The 20,969-nt window shown below is 44.6% G+C and overlaps 1 protein-coding gene across 1 annotated transcript in view; it reads left to right on the top strand.

Moving 5' to 3' along the window:
- abcc1 (ATP binding cassette subfamily C member 1 (ABCC1 blood group)) overlaps positions 1–20,398 on the top strand; it is a 22,490-nt gene extending 2,092 nt beyond the window's left edge. Inside the window, exons 2-31 of the mRNA XM_008290218.1 lie at positions 674–850; positions 3,071–3,199; positions 3,544–3,681; positions 3,846–3,971; positions 4,672–4,733; positions 6,031–6,162; positions 6,447–6,674; positions 7,321–7,498; positions 7,730–7,891; positions 8,182–8,274; positions 8,393–8,596; positions 8,810–8,956; positions 9,537–9,624; positions 9,705–9,774; positions 10,048–10,174; positions 10,405–10,581; positions 10,958–11,125; positions 11,977–12,151; positions 12,324–12,384; positions 12,925–13,051; positions 13,162–13,369; positions 13,862–14,172; positions 14,294–14,493; positions 14,594–14,720; positions 15,234–15,335; positions 15,598–15,744; positions 15,824–15,982; positions 16,480–16,646; positions 17,779–17,973; positions 18,182–20,398. Coding sequence (XP_008288440.1) covers positions 674–850; positions 3,071–3,199; positions 3,544–3,681; positions 3,846–3,971; positions 4,672–4,733; positions 6,031–6,162; positions 6,447–6,674; positions 7,321–7,498; positions 7,730–7,891; positions 8,182–8,274; positions 8,393–8,596; positions 8,810–8,956; positions 9,537–9,624; positions 9,705–9,774; positions 10,048–10,174; positions 10,405–10,581; positions 10,958–11,125; positions 11,977–12,151; positions 12,324–12,384; positions 12,925–13,051; positions 13,162–13,369; positions 13,862–14,172; positions 14,294–14,493; positions 14,594–14,720; positions 15,234–15,335; positions 15,598–15,744; positions 15,824–15,982; positions 16,480–16,646; positions 17,779–17,973; positions 18,182–18,290 — 4,494 coding nt within the window. The 3' untranslated portion in view covers positions 18,291–20,398. The remainder of the gene's footprint in view (positions 1–673; positions 851–3,070; positions 3,200–3,543; positions 3,682–3,845; positions 3,972–4,671; positions 4,734–6,030; positions 6,163–6,446; positions 6,675–7,320; positions 7,499–7,729; positions 7,892–8,181; positions 8,275–8,392; positions 8,597–8,809; positions 8,957–9,536; positions 9,625–9,704; positions 9,775–10,047; positions 10,175–10,404; positions 10,582–10,957; positions 11,126–11,976; positions 12,152–12,323; positions 12,385–12,924; positions 13,052–13,161; positions 13,370–13,861; positions 14,173–14,293; positions 14,494–14,593; positions 14,721–15,233; positions 15,336–15,597; positions 15,745–15,823; positions 15,983–16,479; positions 16,647–17,778; positions 17,974–18,181) is intronic.
- The last annotated feature ends 571 nt before the right edge of the window (positions 20,399–20,969 follow it).

Here is a 20,969-nt window from a genome sequence, read left to right as displayed (position 1 = left end):
CCTGAGGACACACAGAGGAAACATCTAAGGACACACCTGAGGACACACCTGAGGACACACCGAGGAAACACCTGAGGACACACCGAGGACACACCTGAGGACACACCTGAGGAAACACCTGAGGACACACCAAGGAAACACCTGAGGACACACCAAGGAAACACCTGAGGACACACCTGAGGAAACGCCCAAGGACACACCTGAGGAAACACCTAAAGATACACCCAAGGACACACCTGAGGAAACACCTGAGCATCCTCGCTCATAGATGCTCCAGCAGCCTCCTCCATCCTCGACATTTAGGAATTGAGACGACCAAGATTAATTTCAGGGTCTCAACTGTGACCAAAGTTACTGAAACAACAACTTTTTAGATCCAGAAATAGAAAGAAATGTTTTCAACAATTCCTAATATAACTGAATACCAACAGATACTTCTCTTGTTTATATATTTGCAAATCAATTTTTCTATTTAAGATGCATTTTTGTGAGTTCACAGTTTACTTATTTTGCACTTTTTTCATTTACAGACGACACGATTACGTCATTCTGTTCACGTAAATGTTACTGAGACCAATCCAACATGTGACTGACTCATACATACTTGTTATTTCCGACGGTAGCCTTGAATCATACGGTCGTGATTTCTGACTCCGCTTGTTTGTTCCGCCAGGACTGGAACCGCACATGGCACACGTCTAACCCGGACCTGACCCCGTGTTTCCAGAACACGGTGCTGGTGTGGCTGCCATGCCTCTACCTCTGGATCAGCGCACCGCTCTACCTCGTGTACCTCCGCAGGAACAACCACGGCTACATATGCATGAGTCACCTCAACAAAGCTAAGACCGTGAGTGATGAGAGCCGGGATTGTTCTGGTTCTCGCTGCGTCTGCTTTCTCCGTGTTAATTCTCAGTTGTAGCTTTTATTTTTGGAGCAACTGTCTTTGTTCTGAAGAGCTATCATCTGGTCAGAGGTGGTGGAGTTAAAATATGTGGTGGTTTTCAGACAGAAATACACAGCTGCCACAGCGTTAGTGTACTGACGGTGTTTTCAACTTTCAGAAGTCACATTTACATCTGTGTTGCTCTGCAGCGTAGTTCAAACATTCACAGAATCAAACCGTCGTTATTTATTGTAATGTACAGAAGATCAGAGAGTTGTTAACATTTTGGATGCAGGAGAAATGAGCCGCTATAAATACCTGAGTGACAGGTTTGTAGGTGTGGTTAGGGGTTGGAGAGAAACTGTCTCCTCCAACAAGGTTCTGGACCGGCAGAAGGGTTCTGCTGCACAGGCCACAGACGGTGTTATTGATGGTTTGAGAGGAGAGATAATCTTATCTGGACGCACAGAGCATCACACCCTGCTGAGTCCGAGGGTGCGTTTAGTCTGCCAGGGGCCACACTGACCACTATACAGCATTTAAAGTGTCTACAACACCAGAACTGGACCAGGAGGCTCGGCCCGAGTAGTCCTGTTCTCTGTTGCGGCTCACGGACTTGAGTTGGTTCCGGTGCTAGTCTGGACTGTGGAGGCCGTAATGTTCTGTCCTGGTCTTTATTAAAGTGGATGTCAATTTGACACCGACCTGCCGACCCGGTGCACCTGTTCTGGTAATGATTTGACCGGTTAATGCTGCAAACATTCAGGGATGGAATGTGTCAACGAGTCGATAATGGATGATAAATATCCCAGATGTCAGTCAGGAGCTTCTGTGGAGTTCAAAGGGTCACAACATGTGAGACGGGAGGGTCATGAAGTGAAAACACTGCAGAAATATCGAACCAAAGTGGAAGTGTATCTACATTATATACATTATTATATAACGTAAATGCCGGACTATTGAGCGCACTTGGATATAAGCAGCACCCACAAACTTTAAAAAGGAAAAACTAAATTGTACATATACAGGCCGCACTTGTCTATAAGCTGCAGGTGTCCACGTTGGAACATGAGATATTTACACTGAAAGATGTTTTTAACTTTTAATTAAATACGATCCAGTAACATACACAAATACCGTAGATGCTTTTTTCTGAACAGTGCCTGTAACACGGCTGGTTAAGAAAATAAAAACTACAGCAGCCAACCAGGAAAAGTCACTGATCGCTATCTTCATCTTCCTCCTGCACTAAAACCACTGAAGTCGTCTTCTTCAGCCTCAGAATCACTTCGTCACTTCCTCCGTCTCTCTCTGTCGTTGTCGCTCTCAACGTCACTTTGGTCTCGAGGCAAATTCGTAGCAATCCATAAATTAGCCGCGTCATTGTTTAAGCCGTGTGTATTTTGTGTGGACTTCACCTTCTTCTCTATGTTAATAACTGTCAAAATGCCATTAGTTCATTTCTAACCTGTCGTGAGTAATGTTACATGAGTATATATGATGATATGTAACAACAGCAGTAAGACGCCCAACAGCTCAACCCGTGAAGTTCCTGCATGTTGACTGAAATCCGTCCACGTGAATATGTGGATAACTCCCACAGTGAGTGCACAGTCCTGAGAGTGAAGCACGGAGAATGACATTTATAGATGCACCATGAATATCTGGATAAACCAGATTACTGTCTGACTGATGCCTCCCAGTCTGCACAAGCTGGAAGACGAGTATTATTCCAGCAGCAGAACCATCCAACGTGAGGTTCTGTTGCTCTGACATAACTGTTCTGTTCAACTTACAAGTGCTACAGTTACTGTAATGTGGTTTATAGTTCAGTAACACAGTCATGCTGCCACTGTAATAAATGATGTAGTAACAACTTTATCATATCTTTTTATTATCTATATCTCCCATATATCTTTTTAATGTCCATCTTTCCATTATAGAAAAGATGACGGCACAGTGTTGTTAAAGGTTTCGTGGTTTATTATTATTAAAAGCAAAGTCAACATACAAGATTAATACCATTACACTGTGTGATAGCCAAGATAGACTTTATAGAGTTCATTAGACATTCAATAGACAGATGGTGAATAAACAAATAGAACAAGCAGCACGTTAGTACATGAATAACTGAACCCAGAGAACTTATAAACCTCAGACTCTGTCCTCGGTCTTCTTCTGCAGGCCGTCGGCTTCCTGCTGTGGATCATCTGCTGGTCAGATGTGTTTTATTCTTTCTGGGAAAGGAGTTATGGCAGCACAGGCCCGGCCCCCGTCCACTTCGTCAGTCCCACCCTGCTGGGCCTCACCATGGTGAGAACCTTTCTACTGAGCTCACTTCAGTCCTGTCGAGTTAGTTCAGTTTGGTTTTTTTTTTCTTAGTTATTTTACAAAGTTGTTATTTTTATTTTCTGGAAACAACTAGTTGGTTTGATTTTATTTATTTATTTTATATATATAATTGAATTTGTATTTTTATTCTTGTTTTCCAAAAACGTGTTTATTTATTTTCTAAAGATTCTGAAATTGAAAGAACAACACGAGCGGCTGCTGCATTACTTACGTACCGTTTCACTGTGCATGTCTCCTTATCTTATTTCATTTCCTTATTGTGTGCCTCAGTGATTATAACAGTCCGTGTGTTGATGTGTCTCCAGCTGCTGGCCGCCCTGTTGGTCCAGTACGAGCGGATGAAAGGAGTTCAGTCTTCTGGGGTGATGCTGATCTTCTGGCTGCTGGCTCTGCTGTGTGCAACAGTCAGCTTCAGGTCCAGAATCCTGCAGGCTCTGAACCAGGTCAGAACACTGAATAAAGTTAATAAATGTCCACATGCACAGACGATCATTTAGTTTGATTAGAATTTATCAACACCTTAAACACCAGTTTCCTGCAGAGACGTTACAGTGAAGTAAGCAGAGCAGCGTCTTGGTCCAGGATGTGAACATCTTTGTGCTTTCAGCCTCTGACGGTGAGTGTGTGGAGATACACCACCTTCTACATCTACTACGCCTTGCTGCTGGTCGCTCTGTTCCTGTCCTGCCTGACCGACCAGCCGCCGCTCTTCTCTCAGGCCGTTAAAGACTCGGTGAGTCTCTTCTGTCTTCGTCTTCAAAGTCCTGTGAGCATAGATGGAGAAATGGCTCATTCCAGCCAATCCGCCCACATTTCAGAGCTTTTCCTAGTTCATGTCATGTATTTGTTTGAAAAACAAAAAAGTCATGCAAAAACTTCTACCTAAAATCCCACAGCTCTACTCCAAATACTTTTTGAGTGATGAATTTTTGAAAATAGAGCCTCAGTGTTAAATTTCTTCAGCAAATAATGTTTTAATGCCTCACCAGTTGCTTATTTTTCACCGGATTTTTTATTTGTTTTTACTGAATATCCCAGAAACATCAAGAAAAAGTTGGAACTTGTCGTGTCAGTAGCTTAAGCTAATTTTTTTTTCTACAGAAATTAAAATAATAAAAATCTTTCGTTTATCATCAAAATGAAAAATCTTGAATTTTCAAAAACTAATATCTCCACTAATATGTTATATGAAAATGTCGCTTGGGGCCGACTGCCACAGCCGGAAAATCCACTTTTTAGGACATTTTAACTTTTTTTTTTGGTCCAGCAAGGATTGTTTTGATTTATTTATTTTTTTAAGGGAAAGTCTTCATATCTGTTGAAAACATATGAAGAAATAAAGCTGTGATTATAAGTTCCAGCTATTTCCTGAGGTTTCTGGGATGTAGTCACAGTGGTTGCTTTCGGGTCTAACTGTCAGCCTTTGTGTGCAGAATCCCTGTCCGGAGCCTGGAGCTTCTTTCCTCTCCAGAATATCCTTCTGGTGGATCACCAGGTGAGCAGAGCATCCATGATGTGGTGCTACTATCTGTTGGCATTGTGTCATGAATATAAGACAGAGCTTGGACTCTCCAGTTGTCAAGAGTTGGAACAGATCAAAAGAAATGCACAAAGTAAACTATGAAAGGATGTCAGTAGTTAGATATCCTCCTTATGCTAATGTCCACTGCAGGGTTGGATTCCAAACTAGAGAGATTTAGTTTGTCCTGCTCAGACTGCTGAATTTACAATATCAACAAAAGACAAACTTTGGACTTTAGTTTTGCACCGAAAGGACTTAATCAGAATAAACAACAGGAATCATGACAACAGGCAGCACCTGTTCCTTTCATGAATAATGTGGGAAGACTGGTTCACAGTGAAGTCCCATAACATGGGTTCTGTCATGATCTGACCTTCTTCCTGTTCCACAGCTGGAACAAACTGACTCGTTGATTTTCAGCCATTCTTCAGCGTCCTTAGTGATAGCAGAGCTTCTCCTTTCTGCTGATCCGTGAAGACTTTGTCTCATCTGTCCATGAAACCTTTCGTCTGCCTCCAGCTGTGTCTTGGTCCAATACGGTGATTGTCTGCCCTGTTTTTCTTGGCTGAGCCGCTAACACTTGACACCTTTTAATTCTGGACTCTCCAGGAAGGTTTCGGGTCTTTGACTGCAGGACAAAGGCTTCCTAGTGGCTTCGTGATCCTTTTTTTTCTGATGACTTTAACTGTTAACCCTTTTCTTCTCTGAGTATTTTTGCAACAAAATGTTTGGTTTCAGCTAAATCTCTTCTTTTGGCCTGTTTTAGCTGAAACAACGACTGGAATGGAACAGAAAGCCTTTGCTGTCATTGCATTGCACAAAATGAAAAGAAATGAAGAGTCGAAGCTACCTACAAATTATACACACTTTGATTTATGGTGTTGTTTAGACCACACCCATCTTCATTAGACAAGTAACTATCACACCCAGCTGTGCTTTCATGGTCCTATAATTGCACAGTTCTCGTGTCTTTATGAATGTTGGAGGCCTGATTGGATCAGTTCTGAGGTGCATCTTGGAAAACGTTACCAAAACAGAACTTTGTTGATCCTTGAAAGGACATTGCTTCGTTATGTAATACACAGTTAAGCCAAGAGGAGATATTAATTGGAGCAGCCTGAAATGTGATAGTAGTCACAGTAATGCAACGGAGCTCAGCGGACCTCTGGACTTCTCATATTCGGTTCCTTCACTGTTTGTTGCCCTCTTCTCATCTCGTCTCTAAACCCTCTGTGCTTCAGAATCTGACGCTCTCCTCTGTCTTTACCAGGATGATGGTGACAGGCTACCGGCGCCCCCTAGAGGAGAAAGACCTGTGGTCCCTGAACCCAGACGACCAATCCCACAAAGTGGTTCCACAGCTGGTCCGTCGCTGGAACTCCGAGTGCCAAAAGGTCAAGAGGTCAGGAACAAATGCACAGAAACGACAACACGGTTAGACAGAGTGAAGCTGGTACAACTGCTGTTAATAGATACCAAGGAGGCAGATAAATAAATGTTTTGGTTGGTAGCTTCTGTCTGACGTGTCAACCAACCTGCAGGAGCCACACGAAACTCATCATCGCTTATCTTATGTTTATTACCACAAAGAAATCTCACGTTGGGCTGCACGTGTTAGAAAAAGATACCACAAATCATTTCTGACTCTTCTATAAATTCTGTTTTTCCGTCATTCTCTTTTGCCAGGACAGAGCAGAAGACGATGTACTCCCCGAAGCGAGCCGCCCACACTGACGCCAAAGAAGGCCGAGCTGTGGAAGAGTCTGAAATCCTGCTCGTGAAATCCCCCAAGAAGACAAAGGAGCCGTCGCTGTTCTGGGCTTTGTGCCTGACGTTTGGGCCCTACTTCCTCATCTCCTGCCTCTATAAGATCATCCAGGACATCCTCATGTTTGTCGGGCCTGAGATCCTCCGGTGAGACAGCTTCACAGACTGTAACCAGCATTATTAGAGCTATCTATCGACGTTGCATGTCTCTAACAGTTCAGCTTAGTCTGCTTGATAATCACACACTCTATCTCATATCTGACTCTCTGGGAAGAATCATCCCTCAGTTGCTTTTCCAGGTTTCTTCCTCATTTAAGGGGTTATCTTTGGGGTTTTCCTCTCATCTGAATCAAAACTTTAAGGCCAGAATGTGTTGCATTCTGTACAGGAACCAAACCTCTGGAATAAAATGTGTCATATTGGATTATATGAAGACGTTGTTTAACTTGAACAATGTTTGCACACTGCTGCTGTTCAATGTCCTTTAATTCACTGTAGACTGTTGAGTTACTGAAGATGTTCAAGTGCTCCTTGTTTACCTTTAATGTCACATGACCAGGTAATTATCTTTGGTAGTAACATAGACTAGAGCCATGAAAAGCTCCTACAGTGTTACATTCCAGGTGTAGATGTTACTGTTCGTCATTACTGAAGAGAATAAATCTGCATCGGCTGCTGCAGTTCACAGCTTCAGGTTTCCAGCTCATGTGTGGATGCTGCAACGCTGTGCTGCTGATTTAAATCTGACTCAGAACAAACACGATGATGTTGCTTTTTCTCCGCTCGATTGCAGGCTCTTGATCCGCTTTGTGAACGACTCCAGCGCCCCCTCCTGGCAGGGCTTCTTCTACACAGCTCTGCTCTTCATCTGCACCTGCGTGCAGTCGCTCATCCTGCAGAGGTACTTTCACGTCTGCTTCGTCTCGGGCATGCGTCTGCGAACCGCCATCATCGGAGCAGTTTACAGGAAGGTACGAACTTAAATGTGGCTTCAAAAGAAATCTTCACTGCTTGTAGTCAATATTATGGAAACACAGTAAAGTGCGACAGAATGGATGCAAAAGCAGTGAAAAGTTATTACAAACCAGGTGCTGCTGTGATAGATTTAACCAAATCATGACAACATTTGCTCAGTTTTGTGAATCTACAGTTGAACTTTAACTTTTGTCGGGACATTTCTCTTCCTGGATCTGCTTTTTCAGGCCTTGGTCATCAGCAGCGCAGCACGTCGCACCTCCACGGTGGGGGAGATTGTAAACCTGATGTCGGTGGACGCTCAGCGCTTCATGGACCTCATCACCTACATCAACATGATCTGGTCGGCTCCTCTGCAGGTGGTTCTGGCCCTCTACTTCCTGTGGCAGGTAATATTTCAGACAAACTGCAGACGCTCAGCACCTGACTGGGTTCGATGCTTAATTCTCTGGACTCATTTTATTTGGTTTTAAGAAAGTAATCGTACCATTTAGCGACCGGCTTTGAGAGCAGCTAGCCAATGATATCCTGTGAGATGTGTGATCCAGAACATGTGTGATGTGGTAACAGAGTATAGAATCTGTTCTCATAGTCTGCTGTAATGCTGGTTAGTTGAGTGCAAACCGGCACTCGGGGTGACGCTAGTGAAACTGATTCCTCTTTATCTGTTGCTGAGCAGAACCTGGGTCCGTCGGTTCTGGCTGGAGTGGCCGTAATGCTGCTGATGGTTCCTGTAAACGCCGTCATCGCCATGAAAACCAAAACCTACCAGGTGGGACGAATATTATTATATTCCTTCTCTTAAATCCACACAATCGCAGTTCTGCTAGCTGCCACGTGTGCAGTAACAGCGAGTGTGTCTCTGAACACTTTGTGCGTCTGTTGAGCAGGTGGCTCAGATGAAGAGCAAAGACAATCGCATTAAGCTGATGAACGAGATGCTGAACGGCATCAAGGTGCTGAAGCTGTACGCCTGGGAGCTGGCCTTCAAGGACAAGGTGTCGGAGATCCGCGAGAGTGAGCTGAAGGTGCTGAAGAAGGCCGCCTACCTGGGTGCAGTTTCCACCTTCACCTGGGTCTGTGCGCCTTTCCTGGTGAGTGCAGCACACGAGGACATCCGAGTGGACGGATGGCTTGTGTCTTTAAAGTAAAGCAGGACCTCGGTGCAGCGCAATCAGCAGCAGCATTTGTACAGACTGGACAGAATGAAGTGATGATACAGTAGCGACTCATTTTCTGCAACTGAAAATATCTGAATGAACTGAAAAGTGTGATAATGAGGCGATATTCTCTTTGTGCCTGAACAGGTTGCTCTGTCCACCTTCAGCGTCTACGTGCTCATCGACGAGCACAATGTGCTCGATGCTCAGAAGGCCTTCGTGTCGCTGGCGCTCTTCAACATTCTGCGTTTTCCTCTCAACATGCTGCCGATGGTGATCAGCAGCATGGTGCAGGTCGGTTTAATCCTGCTGTCGTCCGCACAGACAGCACTGATGGTAATATAGCGACAGATAGGGGTACAGAAGCCTTCACCTCGTGCTGAGCAACAACAGGACAGATGTGGAGAATACAGTCCAGTCACATGCCCAGCATCATGAAATACTTCAGTTACTGGAGATTTTAACTCTTCATAGAAAAGAAACACAGAACTCAGCGTGTTTAAATGACTGAATAAACTAAATAAATGGTTCTGACCTCATTTTGGAACCAGAGAGATGTCAGGTTTCTGTATTTAGGACACTGTTTTTCCTCACAGCTCATTCAGTACAGGTGATGTTCATTTAGTGGCTCTTTCACCACATGGACACAAACAGATACAGACCATAATAAAGAGATTCTGTCACAAAACCTTTGTGGACAGACGTGTTGCTCTTGTATTGTGTCTCAACACTGCTGCTGCCTGCTGGGATCGATCACTGCACATAAAAACGTATTTAAAACATTCTTTATGTGCACGTATGAGCAGAACTGAAGCGTTCAAGCGTCGGTGTGGTTAATTAACCTCTGGGTCTTTATGGCTTCCTTCTCCTTCAGGCCAGCGTGTCCTTGAAGCGTCTCAGAGTGTTTCTGTCTCACGAGGAGCTGCAGGAAGACAGTGTAGACCACAAAGCAGTCGCTGGCTGTGAGTTCCTCCGTTCTTATGGATGTACACGAAGGAGTATTCACATACAGACTATTAATACGCCGTTTTTATTCTCACAGCCCCGCACAGTATCACCATCGTGGACGGAGTTTTCAGCTGGTCCAGAGCCGAATCTCCAACGCTGAAGAGGTGTGTTCCGTCCTCACGAGTCTTAATCAAACATTCACTCATCATCAGACACACTGATATTCCTAAAGAAGCGAGTCATGAGGGACAATGTTCTCCAAAAGTACAGTTTTTAGTAGAAGAAAGTATTCAGGTAAAATATTATAAACATAAAGTCCTCACCAGCATATAAACACATCTCATGTCTGCCTGTTCTTTCTGTTAATGTGTTCAGTCGACAGTTTAAATAAATACTGATATATTTATGTGTGTGTGTGTGTGTGTGTGTGTGTGTAGGCTGAATGTGTGTATCCCAGAAGGCTCTCTAGTTGCTGTGGTCGGCCATGTTGGATCAGGAAAGTCGTCTCTGCTTTCTGCTCTGCTGGGAGAAATGGACAAACTGGAAGGAACTGTGGCTGTCAAGGTAACACACACACACACACACACACACACACACACACACAGACATGCAATTTTGACCACCAGGAACGGTGGCAGACGAAGAGAGGAAGCTTCTGAAATACTGTTTTTCATTGAGTATTTTGGGACGTTTCTTGCAGCTTGTTAAATCGGAGAGAGCAGCAGGACTGTAGTTTGTCCGACATCAGCTACAAAAAGCCTTAAAGCTCCCGTTGATGTGTTTTGTCTCTGCAGGGCTCTGTGGCCTACATCCCCCAGCAGGCCTGGATCCAGAATTCCTCCCTGAGGGACAACATCCTGTTCGGTCAGGAGAGGATGGAGACGTGGTACCAGCGAGTGGTGGAGGCCTGTGCTCTTCAGCCGGACCTGGAGATCCTTCCTGCCGGAGATGAGACAGAGATCGGAGAGAAGGTATCCCGGGTTATCTGCGGGGTGTAACATAAGACGACTGTATTTAAAATGCTGCGGTGATAAAGATGCAGAAAGCTGCTCAGCAACCAGGACGGACCCACCTCAGCATGAATTCTGTGAAAGCTGCTCAACTGTGAAGTTGTTCCAGTGTTTTCATACGGGACTGGTACGATATCAGGTTATAAAAACAGGTTAAGTTCCTGCAGCCCTCATCTCATATTTACAAAGAGACAGAACCAGTGCTTTGGCCTCGTGGTTCTGGAGGGTAGTCTTCCCATGACATGTCGTCGCTGTCTTCAGACTTGTCGGTTATTAGATGCTTTAGTAAACCACACACAGGATCACCGGGCTTCAGCTCCATCTGTGTTCTGTCCAGGGCGTGAATCTGTCCGGAGGCCAGAAGCAGAGGGTGAGTCTGGCCAGAGCCGTCTACTGCGACCGAGCCGTCTACCTGCTGGATGATCCGCTGTCCGCTGTTGATGCTCATGTCGGAAAACACATCTTTGACCACGTCATCGGCCCGCAGGGACTCCTGAAGGACAAGGTGAGCAGCATTCTAATCAGAAGACATCATCATCAAAATTAAAACGGAAACACTTGAAATATTTCACTTGATGTGTCAAACCTATAGAAAATGTAAAGGTTTATCCCTTGAGTTACTTTTTATGATGTCTTCATTCATTTTATTTAAAGCATATGACTGGCCACAGTGACCTTCAGTAGGAACCTCCACTGCTGCGTTGATTACAGGTTGTAGTGAGATGTTCTGTCAGTGTCGGGTCTTGGCCTGTTAAACTTGATGCCAACCGGACTGTAAAGTGTTCTGTAGCTGCAGCAGTGAATCAGTAGGTCTGACAACGGAACAATGCGTCGGGGCTTTTACATTCTGTTGCATTTAAATGTAGGTAGCTTCGACTACACATCCGTGTTTGCTCCTGGAATGACGGCGTCAGTATAATATCCCTAAAATATTATAAAACTGTCATTAAATGTTCTAATAGAAACATCCGTGTCCTCAGCAACACACTCGAAGGAAAGTCAGAAACGTCAACCGGGTGATGTAGAACTAGTGGAAAAGTCAGAGAATCTCCAAAGTCGTTAAAACTTGTTGTTTTGGATCCATAATTTAATGACCAAAGTGTTGCACCAACTGATTAAAGCTGTAACTTGGTTTACCTCCATCTGATTTCTCTCAAACATTCGATGTTAAAGACAGAAATATGTGATTGTTTTTAATATGAGTGTCTGTTTAATTCTTCTTATTATTGTTATTATTATTTTCATTGTTATTATTGTTACTATTATTATTATTAGCTGCAGTGATTCAATGACTTTATACCTGAACTGGACTCATCTTTCATACACAAACCTGTGTATCTATGCGGATGTGTACAGACCCGCGTTCTGGTGACCCACGGGCTGAGCTACCTGCCTCAGGCCCACCTGATCCTGGTGATGGTGGAGGGGGAGATCACCGAGGTGGGCTCCTACCAGCAGCTCATGGCCACAGACGGAGCCTTTGCCGAGTTCCTGCGAACTTACGCGACTGTCGACCAAACTGACAACGACGGTAGGAAACACACGGCGCTGCATGTTGTTGCACGTGAAAGTATTTTTTACAATGAAGAGGTCGAACCTGAGAGATTATTAATTGCAGCTCTTTAATAAGAAAGTCTGAATAAAAACAGAGTTTGCAGGTAATGTTCAATGACCAACTGATTTCTTTTCCTTCCTGTGTTTAGAATCAGTTCCAAAGAGCGGAGCCAAAGGAATAGAGAACGGCAGTGTGACAGCTCTTGTTGGGTGAGTAAACCGTAGATCAGCTGTGTGTCAATAACAGTCACAGTAACTCACTTTAGAAGCACAAACAGTGTCTGTTCAGAACAAGAGTTCATTGATGGAATGAATCCGCTCACAACAATGCAGCGCTTTGTGCAGGAACTCCTCTTGTTCTTATCCTTCTTCTGTGAGGTTTGTAAGATTCCTCTGACTCTTAACTGCACAAAACACGTCTGCTTGATTGTGTTAATTGATCATTTTATTTGAGTGTGGTGGTGGGATATTAGCTTCAGACCTGCCTGTGCACTGTTTTACGAATCATTAGTATAATAAAGATAAACAAAACATTATTTTTTTACCAGCATCCTCACTTTTCTGTCAGTGCCTAAAACTTTAACTCTTATCAGAGAATTTTATTTAAAAACTAAAGTTTGCTTGATTTGAATGCACGCGGCACTGAGGAACTGAACTGTTTGTACAAGTGGTTCTCTCTAGAAGTCTATAATCGGCAGACTTCAGATGGTGCTAACTTCATCGTGTTTGACTCTGCTTTTGTGTGAGCAGCAGTCCAGGTCCCAACAGTGCTTCTAAACTGTCTCTGATGGACAAGGAGGAGAAGGAGCTGAGCAAGAAGACCAAGGACCCGAAGGTTGGGAAGCTGACAGAGGCTGACAAAGCCAGCACCGGGAGGGTACGTAGACGCCTCGCACGTTTCACGGTTCACAGCAGAACCAAGAATTCAGTATCGTATCGGATCCATGTGCAGAGTGTGGGGACTCCAACCGCCGATCTCCTCCTCAGGTCAAGCTGTCGGTGTTCTGGTCCTACCTGAAGGCCATCGGAGTGGCTCTGTCCTGCATCAGTCTGCTGCTGTTCCTGGCCCATCATCTGGTCTCCCTGTTCTCCAACTACTGGCTGAGCCTGTGGACCGACGACCCCGTGGTGAACGGGACCCAGCCCAACAGACTGATGAGGCTGGGGGTGTACGGAGCTCTGGGCGTGTCCCAGGGTGAGCAGCGCCGAGGCGATGGAGCAGCTAAGGCCTCCGTTGTTGTGGTTATTTTGTCTTTTGCAGATGTGCTGAACCTGTACTTTTAATAGTCTTTCTAAAGTTATTGTTTTGTTGTTGTTTTTTATGCATATACATGTATAAAAGGATATAATCTGCAGTTCAACCTAGAAATAATACAATTCTGGACAGTTGATTTAAATGTGAAAATCTTGACATTTAGGTGATATTACACAGGGGTGTCCTCACTTCTGTTGTATTCTGTGTGTCAGAGGTGTGTGTGTTCAGGTCATTCATTTAGGGATTACGCTTCACTTATTCAACAGAATTCAACAGAAACAAAAAAGACTTTCAGCTGCTCAAACCCAAAGATCACATTTGATGTGAAGAGCAGATGCAGCTCACAGCACTTCAAGCTAACAGATGTAGCTGTTCTCAGGCTCAGTTGGTTAAATTTCGACATAAAATCCTCAATGTACTGCTGTCCCACAGGTGTGGCGGTCTTCGGTTACTCCCTCTCCATGTCCATCGGAGGAATCCTGGCGTCCCGCTACCTCCACCAGTCCATGCTGTACGACGTCCTGCGCTCACCCATGTACTTCTTTGAGCGAACTCCCAGCGGAAACCTGGTGAACCGCTTCGCCAAGGAGATGGACACCATCGACACGGTGATCCCCAGCATCCTAAAGATGTTCATGGGCTCCATGTTCAACGTGATGGGAGCGTGCGTCATCATCCTGATCGCCACGCCGCTGGTCGCCATCGTCATCCCTGTCCTTGGGCTGCTCTACTTTCTTGTGCAGGTGAGTCGGAAGGCAAAGGCTCTTTGGAGAAACGTGGAAACACGGAGCACAGAGAGGTCTGAAGCTCCCACATTGTTCCTCTCGTCATAAGTTTCTAGACTCGTGTCTTTTCTCTGTCCAGAGGTTTTACGTGGCGTCGTCTCGCCAGCTGAAGCGTCTGGAGTCCGTCAGCCGCTCGCCCATCTACACCCACTTCAACGAAACACTGCTGGGAACCTCGGTCATCCGAGCGTTCGGCGAACAGGAGCGCTTCATCCGAGAGAGCGACCAGCGGGTGGACCACAACCAGAAGGCCTACTACCCCAGCATCGTAGCTAACAGGTTCAGCATTCACTCCTACTCCACCTAATCCTGCTGCAACACTGTCGCCTCTGAAATTAGTACGTTTTCTAATCACAGAAGTTGCATTGAATATCTTCAGGTGGTTGGCAGTTCGCCTGGAGTTCGTAGGAAACTGCATCGTGTCGTTCGCCGCTTTGTTCGCGGTCATCGCCAGAGAGAGTCTGAGCCCGGGCATCATGGGACTGTCCATCTCCTACGCCCTGCAGGTAGACGCTGACCTGGATGTGCTTCATAGTCAGAAACAAACAAACCGCTCAGTCAAAGTTAAGCAATGATTACTTTGTGCAGTCGTTCGTGGATTATTTGGTATATGAATCGTGTCCTTTTCCACTTTATCCTCCCTCTGAGGGTCGTAACAGACGGACAGAACAGAAGGAACCTCTAGTGCGACTAAATGAGAATTGACTGTTCAGACACTTCACACCTCAAAGAAACATTTACTTACAAGGAGCCTAACCTTCATTCTCTATCAGTAGCTCTTTAAATCAGCATTCACCAACAGACTCTAGTGGAGGATTTCAGAATAAATAAACACCCACCACCATGGAAATCTTTTCTGTAAGGTCTGTGGATTATCTAAGTGAATTTTAAAATGTTTCACTGCTACAATCTGCTGCTGTTGCCTAAGTTTCTTTCAACCCCATTGCGTTGGTGTGAAGGCAGAAATGTGATAGCAGTCTGTGTAAGCTGACCCTCCATAAATGTGTGTTTGCTCTCAGCTCACTGCCTCCCTGACCTGGCTGGTCCGGATGTCCTCCGACGTGGAGACCAACATCGTGGCTGTGGAGAGGGTCAAAGAGTACAGCGACACGGAGAAAGAGGTAACTGGAGTGGTCTTCTCTTCACTTCATCTAGTGCAGGGTTTGGTGCAAAGCATCTGGAGTCACATGAAATCTCGTGACAGCTGGATTTTTGTATTTGAAGTACGATTTGCTGATTATACTTTGAGATTTTGAGGGTTTTAGGTTGAAGGTCTGAATACTTCTTCCACACAGAGATACAGGAAGCAGAATGAAAGGTACTGCAGGGGTTGAGGGGCTGTGATGGATGTTTCTAAGTACACTTCTGTGCTCTGACCTCCAGGCAGAGTGGACACACGAGTCCTCCAGCCTTCCTCCAGGCTGGCCAACCACTGGCTGCATTGACATCAAAGGCTTCGGTCTGCGATACCGAGAAGATCTGGACCTGGCCATCCGCAACATCAGCATCAGCATCACCGGGGGAGAGAAGGTCTGTGTGTGAACTTCTCTGTGTACTGGTTGTGTACCGTCCGTGGCCTCTACCATCAGCTCTTCCTTCCTCCCACCAGGTCGGGATTGTGGGCCGGACTGGAGCAGGAAAGTCCTCCTTAACGCTGGGCCTGTTCCGGATCATCGAAGCGTCCAAGGGAAGCATCTTCATCGACGGCGTGGACATTTCTCAGCTCGGCCTGCACGAGCTCCGCTCCAGAATCACCATCATACCGCAGGTCAGTGGTCCAGCAGCTGTCAGGCAGCGGAGCGTCACCAGATGCAGAACTGAAAGGTGGCACCTGGTTTAAGTCTTCATCGTATGTATTCATTCAAAATGTTGCTGCGTTCTTTTAAGGTTCAAGGAAACTTGAAGACAGCGTGAAGCTCTTTTCAGACACAAGATCTGTAACTTTGCAGGTTTAATGAGTGTGTAGAAGTGATTCTTGTCCGTTAATGTTTCTCACGGCTCCATTCAAACCTATAAAACCTATAAAATACAATAACAATGTGATAGCAGACTCATTCTAAACGAATAGATGCTGTGTTTAGTGACCAGAGTTCTCATTCGGACCCCTTTAGTTGCTGTCAGATTAATGAAACGAGAGCATGTCTGACTTAAGTGAGGTTTTAGTGACTCTACATGCAGAAGATGAAGCCAGTTCTGCTTTAGTCCCTCTGAAGGCTCTGTAAGCAGCCGATGTGATGCACTGACACGACTCTCCTTTCTCTCCAGGACCCGGTTCTGTTCTCAGGCTCTCTGAGGATGAACCTGGATCCCTTCGATTCCTACTCGGATGAGGAAGTGTGGAGGGCTCTGGAGTTCTCCCATCTCAAGAGCTTCGTGTCTGGTCTGCCCGACAAACTCAGCCACGAGTGTAGCGAAGGAGGAGAGAACCTCAGGTACAGCTGCCTCATATGCTGCACCGAGAACCAGGCTTTTGTTTGGAACAAATAGATACGAAAGACATAAAAATGTGCATGCTTCATCCAGTACTTATGTTAGCAGCACCTCCAACTCTTGCAGTCATCTAATCAGCAGAAATCCAGTAGAAACAGATCAGAAGCTTCAGCTAAGTGAGCCTGTAGATGGAAGCTGTTGATGAGGGAGGTGAGAGCTGAAGGAAGAGTTACCGTAATGTCCAGACTATTGAGCGCACCTGAATATAAGCAGCACCCACTAACTGTAAAAAGAAAACAAAATGTGTACATGTACAGGCCGCACTTGTCTATAAGCTGCAGGTGTCCACGTTGGAACATGAGATATTTACACAGAAAGATGTTTTTAACTTTTAATTAAATATGATCCGGTAACAAACACAAATACCGTAAATGCTTTTTTCTGAACAGTTCCTGTAACACAGCTGGTTAAGAAAATAAAAAAACTCCAGCAGCTACCAGGAAAAGTCACTGATCGCTATCTTCATCTTCCTCCTGCACTAAAACCGCTAAAGTCGTCTTCTGCAGTGTCGGAGTTGAACGGCCTCAGAATTCCTTCGTCACACACTTCCTTAGTCTCTCTGTCGCTCTCAATGTCACTTTGGTCCCGAGGAAAATTCGTAAAAATCCATAAATTAGCCGCATCATTGTTAAAGCCGCAGTGTTCAAAGCGTGTGAAAAAAGTTGCAGCTTATAGTCCAGAAATTACAGTAACTTGGATAAGAAACTGTTTTTGTCCCATTAAACGCTGAATAACAACCCTCAGAGGGAATTTATTCTTCTGGTACTCTTCAAGGTGAGAAAGTGGACCTTTACCTTAACTAAACAGAACCCAGAAGCAGCAGTGGAAGCGACTGGAATTAATGTGCCAGCTTTTGTTTGGTCCTTATTAGACGACCGACTTCACCTCACCATCAGGAGCTAACAGTCCTCAGCGTGTCTGTAAAGAAAGAGTTTAACTACAGAGTTATTGTTTTTAGTAAGTTCATCCAAAGTAAAGCAGAAACGGGCCCATGCATGAAAACACAGAGCAGCTGGATCAGCACCGGACGCAGCATTGTTCAGGTAGCTGACATACTGATCTGTTTCCCTCCAGTGTGGGTCAGCGCCAGCTGCTGTGTCTGGCCAGAGCTCTGCTGAGGAAAACCAAAATCCTGGTTCTGGATGAGGCCACGGCAGCTGTAGATATGGAGACAGACAACCTGATCCAGTCCACCATCCGTTCCCAGTTCGAGGACTGCACCGTCCTGACCATAGCCCACCGCCTCAACACCATCATGGACTACACCAGGTACCGAGTTTCATGTGTGAACGCCTGCATGTTTCTGTGTATGATGACACCAGTAGTCCAGAGATTTTGTTAAGTACATTAGTACAATGGTGCTTTTTGGTAATCTGAAGTTTATCAGGCAAGACGTAGTCGTTGCCGTGGACGACGTGTTGCAGACGTCAGTGTTCGTAGGTGTAGAGGAATTTCAACTATCTTCCTTCTCCTCCAGGGTTCTGGTGTTAGACAAAGGAGAGATGGCAGAGTTTGACTCTCCTTCCAGCCTCATCAGTCAAAGAGGAGCCTTTTACAAGATGGCCAAGGACGCTGGTCTGGTCTGAAGCAGGAGGTCCGACTGAATCCAGCTGCTCTGAGCTTCTTCTGCCGCAGAGGTTCTGAGTCACAGAGCGACAGGAGATGCAATCGGCCCGATTTCAAGTGTTTGTCAAAGCGAGGCTGCTGACGAGACAAAGGGTTTAGTTTGAGACGCTCCACCCTTCACCTCCGTCCTCATGTAGCAGCGCCACCTCCTCCTGTCCGCCCAAACACGTTCGCCCAGTTGTCCGCCAAATTCACACTCTGTCCCCGACATGGAAGAGGGGGAGACGAGTTCCGTCACATAAACCGATCAGTTCAGAGGTCAGGACAAAGAAAACTGTACTTGGAAGTACATCATGTGTGCCAAATACTGCCTTCAAGTCCACCGTTTGCTTTGAAATGCAGTTTTTAAACATCAGCGGCGATTTAAGAAGAGTTTTCAGATCTTGTTTACAAGGACGGCACATAAAAATAGCTTTTATTATTATTATTATTATTATTATTTGTCTATAAAAGTAGCAAAGGGCAAAAGATCCCACTTTACAGACTATTTACATTAAACTCAGAAAAAATGTCAGAGCAGTGTTTTTACGTAAAAGCAGCTTTTATTCACGTGTTTCCAGCTTTCTCAAAATTATACCTGAACAACATGAATCCGTATTTCGCTGAAGAGAAGTGAAGAAACCAACCTCAGTTAATGACAGCAGCTTGTGCGTTAGAGAAACACTGAGAGTTTCTGCCTCTTCTGTTCAGTCTCTGTGCTCTTCTGTACTGTGTTCATACAGCTGAAATCACCGTGTAGTGGTTCTATTCTTCAAGGTTTTCTTTTAGTGTTGTCAGACGGCGACAATCACAGCCGATAAACACCAGCAGTCGTTTCCAAGCTGTTGTGCTGCTGATAAAATCCTAAACATCATCTGTTCAGCTTCAGTCCAGGTTCGTGACGAAGGCGCTGCACGTTTAACTGATCCATCCCGCTGACAGTTAAGGTGACGAAAGGCTGCTTAATGTTGGGATTTTCGGGTTTTCGTTTTAGAAAAGCTACGTTTTTTTTTTTGTGGAAAAGTGGGCAAAGTGCTGAAATGAAGAAAATCATGGGTTTTTGACATTTCGTATAGTGTGTTCTGTTTTATACATACTAATAAGAACTGATACAATCTGTAGCCTGCTGCCAGTGTAAAGGAGGAGACTGGCTTTATTGTATGTTTTCATATTCTAAGGAAAGTATAAAATAAGGCCAGACTCACCTGTACAGCAGGTGTTTCAGAGACAGCTCTGGTTCTGACCTTGTAGCTGCCGAGGCTAACTGACATGTCTGAATGTAAGAGAGAATGTGTTACGGCGTCCATCTTTAATTTAGCTCTGAGAGCATCATCAGGTGGTACGAACAGCAGCAGGGCGGCCGGATAAAGAAAACCGCCAGAAAACTACAAACGCACAACCTGCCGTGGAATCTGTTTAATAGATTTCACTCGACTGTTACTTTACTTTCAGCACTGATTTATTTATTGTGTTCTCTCTGCAACAGCTTTAAGTTGATGTGTTCTTGCTGCTCGATACGTTAGAGGCTTTACTCTGAGTTAAACGCTTTTGGAGCTGAGTTACTTTGATCATACGAAACGTTTGTTCTAGAAAGTCCAAGCTTTCAAGAGAAGTGGTCTCGAGTCTTAAAAGAAAAGTTTAGACTTTCCGGGCAAACTGTCAGTTCTCATTGGTCCTTTTGTTTTTTAACGAGGAGGTACTGAATGTGCATTGAGTGGACATTCCCGTAATGTTTTTAATGTACACGTTGCATATCTTTTGAATTGTTTACAACTAATAAATTATAGGCAATTTTCCAAAGACTCTTCAGCTCTGACAGCAGTTTAAGTTGGGTTGACGCCCTTGTGCTTCTTTGCATTGCTGTATTTGATTTAGTGAACTACTGTGGGGTTGCTTTGTGTTTTTTTTTTCTTTTCTTTTTTTCGAATAAAGGTGCAAAATGAATGAGTTTTTATTTAGTGTAGAGTTCTTGAAATGACACCCAGAAATATAATCCTAGTTTGTAATGCGAACAGCTGAGTGCCCAGAATTATTCTGTTTGCAAGGGAACAAATCATGTTTCGAGTCTTAATAAACACCAGAAGTGGAATTTATGTGTCCTGATAAACACACTGATAATTCATGCTTCATATGAGAAGTCCCAGTTCTTCCTCTGTACGAGACATCAGTGCTTTGCTGTGCAGCGACTGTCACATTATCTGAACTCTTATATCGAACCTTAAAGTTAGTTTAGAGGCAGACAGGTTTTACTGCAGTTGCTTTCTGGCCACTAGAACCTGTGACCCTGCAGAGCTCTGTAGGTATTTCATATATATAAAACATGTAAATCCAAGGAGTTGCTACTGAAGTAATAAATCTTTACATCATTTTGCAATAGACCTCCATAGAACTGTATATATTATATGCAGTTTATGATCTGGATGTGTTGAGTTTGTCTTATAAACGTCACCAGCAACACGTTTTCTGTTACACAATAAACCTTCAAAAACAAACTGAATTCTGTCCTACTGAACGACAAGAGAAAGCTTCTATCATACATGTTTTCAAGGCCAACATCTAAGTCAGTCAGCTGTTCGATCAGGGACATTATATTGATTATTGAGCTTCCTATCTGAGATTATTAATTGCACAGAGCAAGCATGTTCCAATGAGCAACATCC

The sequence above is a fragment of the Stegastes partitus genome, unplaced genomic scaffold, assembly GCF_000690725.1.
Source record: "Stegastes partitus isolate 25-593 unplaced genomic scaffold, Stegastes_partitus-1.0.2 Scaffold660, whole genome shotgun sequence".
NCBI lineage: Eukaryota > Metazoa > Chordata > Actinopteri > Pomacentridae > Stegastes > Stegastes partitus.
The sequence above is the reverse complement of the archived record's forward strand: the minus strand, read 5'-3'. Positions and strand labels throughout refer to the sequence as shown.